The sequence below is a fragment of the Hyla sarda genome, chromosome 2 (assembly GCF_029499605.1).
Source record: "Hyla sarda isolate aHylSar1 chromosome 2, aHylSar1.hap1, whole genome shotgun sequence".
Taxonomy (NCBI): domain Eukaryota; kingdom Metazoa; phylum Chordata; class Amphibia; order Anura; family Hylidae; genus Hyla; species Hyla sarda.
The window spans coordinates 7,809,895-7,818,415 of record NC_079190.1 but is presented as its reverse complement, the minus strand read 5'-3'; the positions used below and the strand labels follow the sequence as shown (position 1 = coordinate 7,818,415).

Here is an 8,521-nt window from a genome sequence, read left to right as displayed (position 1 = left end):
TATCTGCCCCCACTCTGCATTAGTGATGTAGGGGAGTTGGTGTGATGGCCCTCTAGTGCCTTGTTCAAGCAGGTACTTCCTCACCGCCCGTCGCTGCTCCCACAACCTCTCCAGCATGTGAAGGGTAGAGTTCCACCGCGTCACGCTGTCCACAATCAGCCTGTGAGGGGGCAGGCTGTTGTCCCACTGCAGTATGGACAGAGATGCGGCGGCTGTTGAGGAGCGTCGGAAGTGGCTGGCAATCCTCCGTACCCGTTGCACCATGTCACTCAACCTTGGATATGTGCACAGGAACTTCTGCACTACAAGGTTGAGGACATGTGCCAGGCAGGGCACGTGGGTGAGACTGCCAGCATGGAGGGCCGCAAGTAGGTTGCTGCCGTTGTCACAGACAACCATACCTGCTTGTAGCCTGCGGGGTGTCAGCCACTTCTGGACTTGAACCTGTAGTGCGGCCAGAACATCAGGTCCAGTGTGTCTCTGTTCCCCTAGACTTACAAGCTGGAGCACGACCTGGCAGCGCACATGCCCCACACTTGCGTAGCTACGGGGATGCTTGCTGGGGGGCTCAACAGCTGTGGAGACAGTAGCTTGTGAGAGATCAGCAGTTCTCCCCTGGACACCCCGGGGCGGCACCACAAACTCAGATGCTGCCGATCCCTCCCCGGTGCCACGGAGGGAAACCCAATGGGCAGTAAAACTCAGATATCGTCCCTGCCAAACAGGTGACTTCAGCACCAACTTCCTGTCAGATGGGGTGGTGCTAACTTGCACCTGCTCGGGCTCAGTGCGCACAGGTGGAGCTGGCTGCTGCTGCCTCCTCCTGCCTCCTCCTGCTGCCATTACCAGTGGAGCACCTGACGATGGTCTCCCTGGTGACCTGGCGCACCGTTTTCCTAGGGTGCCTAACTTCCTCATCACTGCTGCTGTGAACTGACAAGGGAGGTGGCACCCATTCTGGGTCACCCTCCTCTTCGCCCCGAGATATGTCAGATCCAGGGCTAAACTGTGGTTGACTGAGGGGAACAGCAGACGTGGAGCCCCTGACCTGGCTCCGCTGATGTCTGGGTGTGACTAGGTGCGGGGATTTGTTGGATAAAACCACCCGCACCAGTTGGAAGGGATGTCACTGGGGTACTGGCAGCTGTTACCCCCCCCCCCCTACTCCTCCATCATCCCTTCCAAAAAGTCCTGAGCATCAGCACTGAGCTGTCACTGTCAAACAGGAGAAGGCTAGACTCTTGGGGGCTGGTCCTACAGGAATCGGAGTGCTTCTGCTGCTCGGAGCTGGGGCAGAGGAATCCGTGGCACTGGCTTGTGCCACAACATCAACTACTAGCTTGGCATTCTGTGAGGAAATGGGGCAGCTGCCACCACCAAAAAATTCTCTAATGCGACAGACGCCCCTGCCACCTGCGCCTGACCCTCTAGAGGAGCTGCCCCGTGCTGCCAGCGGTCCAGCATTGGAACAAACTCCCCTACCCCTGCTGCCTGAACGGCCAAGAGAACTACTCATTGTGGCAGTGGGGAAAACTTTATTGGGATGGGGACTCTGGGGCAAAAATTACCTTACCTAACAAAAGACACAGACACTGATGAAGAGACAAACAGTGTAGTTTTATAGTTTTTTGGGGGGCTTCACACCAAAGTCAAAGACAATCATAGAAGACCCATATGAGGGCTTTTTTTATGCGCCACCAATTTTACTTTGTAATGACATCAAACATTTCACCACCAAATCAACGGCGAAACCAGAAAAAAAAAATTTGTGAGGCAAAATTGAAAAAAACATGCAATTTTATAAAGTTTGGAAGCTTCCGATTCTACGCAGTGCATTTTTTGGTAAAAATCATACCTTATATTTATTCTGTAGTTCTATACAATCAAAATTATACCCAACTTATATAGGCTTGATTCTGTTTTACTTGTTCTAAAAAAAAACATATAACTTTTTGTACGAAAATTAGAATGCTTAAAATTGTCCTCTTCTGACCCCTATAACTTATTTATTTTTCCGCATATGGGGCTATATGAGGTCTCATTTTTTGCACTATCATCTGAAGTTTTTGTTATTACCATTTTCTTTTTATGGGACTTTTTGATTGCTTTTTATACAGTTTTTTAGCATATACAAAGTGACCAAAAATATGCAATGTTGAACTTTTGACTTTTTTTACGTATACGCCATAGACCGTGCGGTTTAATTAACATTAGATTTTTATAGTTCGGACATTTATGCATGCCATGATACCACATGTGTTTATGTTTATTTGTGTTTACATATAAGGGGGGTGATTCAAACTTTTATTAAGGAATGGGTTAATTGACATTTATTAACATTTTTATTAACTTTTTTTTTTTACACTATTTCAGTCTCCATTGGGGACTATAACATACAATCATTGGTTTGCATACACTGATCAATGATATGCCATAGCATAGCAGTGATCAGTGTTATCTGTGCTCGGTTGCTACAGCCTGCATGGGTGGCTGGGAGCATTGAACCACAGATCGGATGGTGAGGAGGCAGGTAAGGACCCTACTGCCGTCCTCTCAGCTGATCGCTTTACCGCGATGGTCCCATTCAGCTCCGCTGAGCTGCCGGGATCATTTTAGTTTAGTTTCAGATGCCGCAACTTTTGATTGCAGTGTCTAATAGATTATTACTGGGCATCACTGCGATCTGTGATGTCCGGCAATAGACATGAGGAGCCGAGCGTGGGTCATAGCGGGTTGGTCCCGGCGGCTATCTGCCGCCGGGGACCAACCCGCTATGACCCGCGCTCAGCTCTTGAGCGCGCGTCATAGAAGGGGAGCGGGACGAGGGCGTACAGGTACACCCTCCGTCCCCAACAGGTTAGAAAGAACAGACGCAAATACACAATGACATACATGAACTATTCCTTGTACAGTCCCATGACTTGTTTTCTGCTATTCAGCTAATTTATTTCCTTCAGTTACTTTAAGATAACAAGGAGATCTTATGAGATTAAATCCTTTGAGGGAGAATTCCCTGTATAAACCAGTATATAAGTGTCACGATGCCGGCTGGCAGGTAGTGGATCCTCTGTGCCAGAGAGGGATGGCGAAGACCGCGCTAGTGGACCGGTTCTAAGCCACTACAGGTTTTCACCAGAGCCCGCCGCAAAGCGGGATGGTCTTGCTGCGGCGGTAGTGACCAGGTCGTATCCACTAGCAACGGCTCACCTCTCTGACTGCTGAAGATAGGCGAGGTACAAGGGAGTAGGCAGAAGCAAGGTCGGACGTAGCAGAAGGTCGGGGGCAGGCGGCAAGGATCGTAGTCAGGGGCAACGGCAGGAGGTCAGGAACACGGGCTAGGAACAAACAAGGGAACGCTTTCACTGGCACAAGTGCAACAAGATCCGGCAAGGGAGTGCAGGGGAAGTGAGGTGATATAGGGAAGTGCACAGGTGGAAACTAATTAAGCTAATTGGAAGATTGGGCCAGGCACCATCATAGGTGCACTGGCCCTTTAAATCGCAGAGACCCGGCGCGCGCGCGCCCTAGGGAGCGGGGCCGCGCGCGCCGGGACAGGACCGACGGAGAGCGAGTCAGGTACGGGGACCGGGGTGCGCATCGCGAGCGGGCGCCACCCGCATCGCGAATCGCATCCCGGCTGGAGGCGGGACCGCAGCGCACCCGGTCAGTGGATCTGACCGGGGCGCTGCAGCAACGAGGATGAGGCGAGCGCTCCGGGGAGGAACGGGGACCCGGAGCGCTCGGCGTAACAATAAGAAGCAGCAGCCTGACGTACAGTAGTGATTCAGAGGTGACACTAACTGCTGCATCCTCCTGTATCTCCCATCATGGTGACATTACTGCAATATGCGTCAAGTCTGAGGATGGACAACACGTCCAGGCTTGGAAGTCCTTTTGTGTTCCTAGGATTCTTGGAGATGGAAAGATACTGGATCCCTTATTCCATCGTAGCCTTGGGCCTTTACCTTATCCCCACTATGTTGTGTTGTCTGATTGTCTACGTTATATGGGTTGAGGAAAGTCTCCACGAACCTATGTATGTCTTCATTTCTAATCTTCTCCTCAATGGTGTTTTTGGAAACAGTGTTATATTTCCTCAAGTTATTGTTTATTTACTGTCAGGATCCTCAACCATATCCTTCCCAGGATGCATCACTCAGACCTTCTGCGTGCAAACCTTTTCTGCAGTGGAAATTTTCACTTTTACCACCATGGCCTATGACCGATATTTAGCAGTAGGAAACCCTCTGAGATACTCTTCCCTCGTAACAAATACGAAGGCTCTAAAATATATCATTATTATTTGGGCTTCTGCCTTTGCTTTTGTCTTGGTTCCTGTGATAATGACAAATAACCTACACTTTTGTGGGGTCAATATTAATAATATCTTCTGTGACAATATGTCTTTAGTCAGACTGGCTTGTGGTGACACCTCAGTGACTAACATTTTTGGACTCGTAGAAACGTTGCTTATCCTTGTGGTGACTCTACTGGTTATTTTCTATTGTTACATCAGGACTCTGTTGATTTGTTTGAAGACCTCCGGGTCAACATCTCACAAGGCCGTCAACACCTTGGTCACCCACATCCTCACCTTTTCCGCTTTCATGACTGCATCACTTTTTGTTCTTCTAAGATACAGGCTGAATGGTGGGACCATTTCTATCACGGTTCATGTTTTACTGTCCATCACTGGTGTCCTATCTTCGGTCATTGTTAATCCTATCATCTATGGACTCAGGACAGAAGCTTTAAAAATAAAAATGATCTATATTTTACAAAAAAGTTTCAGAATGACATCTAAGAGCGCTTTGTGACTCTATTACTTATTTCAGAGCATTCTTGATACCAAAAAATTGCCAATTCACACATATTTACAGTATATCATCTTTTTTAAAGGGGTTATCCAGGAAAAAAAAAATTATATATCAACTGGCTACAGAAAGTTAAACAGATTTGTAAATAACTTCTTTTAAAAAATCGTAATCCTTTCAGTACTTTTTAGCTGCTGAAGTTGAGTTGTTCTTTTCTGTCTAAGTGCTCTCTGATGACACCTGTCTCAGGAACTGTCCAGAGTAGAAGCAAATCCCCATAGAAAACCTCTTCTACTCTGTGCAGTTCCCGAGACAAGCAGAGATGTCAGCAGAGAGCACTGTTGGCAGACAGAAAAGAACAACTCAACTTCAGCAGCTGATAATTATTGGAAGGATTAATATTTTTTAATAGAAGTAATTTACAAATCTGTTTAACTTTCTGGAGCCAGTTGATATATAAAAAAAAGTTTTTTCCTGGAATACCCATTTAACCCCTCAAGGACCTAGCCAATTTTCACTGTAGGACCCGGCCATTTTTTGAACATCTGACCACTTTCACTTTAAGCATTAATAACTCTGGGATGCTTTTACCTTTCATTCTGATTCCGAGATTCTTTTTTCGTGACATATTCTACTTTATGTTGGTGGTAAAATTTTGTCGATTCTTGCATCGTTTCTTGGTGAAAAATTCCAAAATTTGATGAAAAAATTGAAAATGTTGCATTTTTTTTTTTTACTTTGAAGCTCTCTGCTTATAAGGAAAATAAATTCCAAATAAATTATATAATGATTCACATATACAACATGTCTACTTTATGATTGCATCATAAAGTTGAAATGTTTTTACTTTTGGAAGACACCAGAGGGCTTCAAATTATAGCAGCAATATTAGCAGCAATTTTCAAATTTTTCACAAAATTTTCAAAATCGAAATTTTTCAGGGACCAGTTCTGTTTTGAAGTGGATTTGAAGGGCCTTCTTATTAGAAATACCCCACAAAAGACCCCATTATAAAAACTGCACCCCTCAAAGTATTCAAAATGACATTCAAATGGTTTGTTAACCCTTTGGGTGTTTCACAGGAATAGCAGCAAATTGAAGGAGAAAATTCAAAATCTTCATTTTTTACACTCGCATGTTCTTGTAGACCCTGTTTTTGAATTTTTACAAGGGGTAAAAGGAGAGAAATCTTCCTAAAATGTGTAACCCAATTTCTCTCGAGTAAGGAAATACCTCATATGTGTATGTCAAGTGTTTGGTGGGTGCACTAGAGGGCTCAGAAGGGAAGGAGCGACAGTGGGATTTTGGAGAGTGAGTTTTTCTGAAATGGTTTTTGGGGGGCATGTCGCATTTAGGAAGCCCCTATGGTGCCAGGACAGCAAAAAAAAAACACATGGCATACTATTTTGGAAACTACACCCCTCAAGGAACGTAACAAGGGGTACAGTGAGCCTTAGCACCCCACAGGTGTTTGACGACTTTTCGTTAAATTTGGATGTGTAAATTATTATGTATTTTTTTTCACTAAAATGCTAGTTTTCCCCCAAATTTTCAATTTTTGCAAGGGGTAACAGGAGAAAATGCCCCCCAAAATTTGTAACACCATCTCTTCTGAGTATGGAAACACCCCATATGTGGACGTCAAGTGCACTGCGGGCGCACTACAATGCTCAGAAAAGAAGGAGTCACATCTGGCTTTTGCAAAGCAATTTTTCCTGAAATGGTTTTTGGGGGGCATGTCGCATTTAGGAAGCCCCTATGGTGCCAGGACAGCAAAAAAAACAAAACCCACATGGCATATTATTTTGGAAACTACACCCCGCAAGGAACGTAACAAGGGGTACAGTGAGCTTTAACCCCCCCACAGGTGTTTGATAAATGTTCATTAAGTGGGATGTGAAAAGGAAAATTTTGATTTTTTTACACTAAAATGCTGGGGTTACCCCAAATTTTTCATTTTCACAAGTGGTAAAAGGAGAAAATGTCATTGTAAATTTGTAAGTACATTTTTTGGAGTAAGGACATACCTCATGTCTGGGCTTAAACAGCATGCACACCGGTCTCAGAGGTGCCGGAGATCAGTCAGGGTCCTTGAGCTGTGTATTTCTCCTATGGAGCCAGAACAGTGGGACCCCCCCTCAAGGGGCATTACATGGGGTAAATAACTGGGGTACACTAAATAACTAAAATGGGGTACAGTGAGACATAAAATTATAAAACAGGTTATGTTCCCAGAATGATGATCCAGAGCATAGCCAAAACTAAAAAATATGCCCACCCCAAACCTCTGAATCATCATTCTGGGAATGTGATGTGTGTGGCCATCTCTAACCTGTTGCCTCAAATGCGCACCCGCTCAGGTGGAGAGAGCGCTGCGTATTTGAGGCAACGTAAAAAGTCCCCGATGGTAGTGACTCAGTGACCCATGACCCATTTTTTATAAAAAATACCCCCAGAGGTCTTATCAGTTTTTTGTTTTTTTTTATTAAACATTTTTTGGGGCAATTTAGTGGTTTTATGGGGTTAAAACTTGGAATGTACTCTGGACTTGGTACACTGGGGTCAAATTGTGGAAAATTTTAATGAAGAGGGAAAATTTAGTACTCCATGGAAGTGTGATACTCCCTGAAGTAATCCTTAATGCAGAGGCCCGGCTGATCGGGGCAAGTGTCACATTGAGTGATGGTGTCCTTCCGAATCCCCCTCTTGTAACACACTCTGCATCTTTTCTGGGCTCATCCCTTCTTTCCAGTGTGGGGGACCTCACCTGCAAAGTGTTGGCCTGGGACGATCCTGGCACCTATATTTCCAGTTCCTTGGGAAGTCCGGCCTGCTCTTTCCCGTCACCAAAGATCAGGACCTTTAGGACTTCTTCTTGGAACTGGAGGAATGTCCCTGTGTTGCCAGCGTACTGGGACAGTACAAAAGAGTTGTACATGGCAACCTGTACCAAGTAGACCGCAACTTTCTTGTACCATAGCCGTGTTTTCCGCATGGCATTATATGGCTTGAGGACTTGATCAGAAAGATCAACTCCCCCCATATACCAATTGTAGTCCAGAATACAATCGGGCTTGAGGACCGTTGTTGTGGTACCTCGTACAGGGACAGGTGAGCTGCCGTTACCATGAATAGTGGTCAGCATAAGGACATCCCTCTTATCCTTATACTTGACCAGCAACAGGTTTTCATGGGTAAGGGCACGGGACTCACCCTTGGGAATAGGTGTCTTAACAAAATTTAGAGGGAGGCCTCTGGTTTTTCCGCACGGTCCCACAAGCGGACGTCGATCTGGCGGCAAGGGATGTGAACAGATGGATGCTGGTATAAAAGTTGTCCATGTACACGTGGTAACTCTTATCCAGCAATGGGTGCACAAGCTCCCAAACGATTTTCCCGCTAATACCCAGAGTGGGGGAACGACCTGGGGGTTCAATACGGGAATCTCGTCCCTCATACACTCTAAACTTGAGAGTGTACCTGGAGGTACTCTCACAAAGTTTATAGAGCTTCACGCCATATCGCGCCCGCTTCGAGGGAATATACTGGCGGAAGATGAGTCTCCCCTTAAAACTGATAAGAGACTCATCAACTGAGAGCTCCCTAAGCGAAGGCCTCCAAAAATTTGGCCCCAAAGTGATCGATGACCGGCCTCACTTTGTAAAGCCGGTCATAGGCGTGATCACTTTGGGGTGGACATGCCACAT

General features: G+C 45.8%; 1 protein-coding gene across 1 annotated transcript; it reads left to right on the top strand.

The window, feature by feature from the left end:
• The first annotated feature begins 3,827 nt into the window (after positions 1 to 3,827).
• LOC130357090 (olfactory receptor 10A2-like) lies at positions 3,828 to 4,817 on the top strand. Its single transcript, XM_056559455.1, has one exon. The coding sequence runs from the start codon at positions 3,828 to 3,830 to the stop codon at positions 4,815 to 4,817; it is 990 nt and encodes a 329-aa protein (XP_056415430.1).
• Positions 4,818 to 8,521: the final 3,704 nt, after the last annotated feature.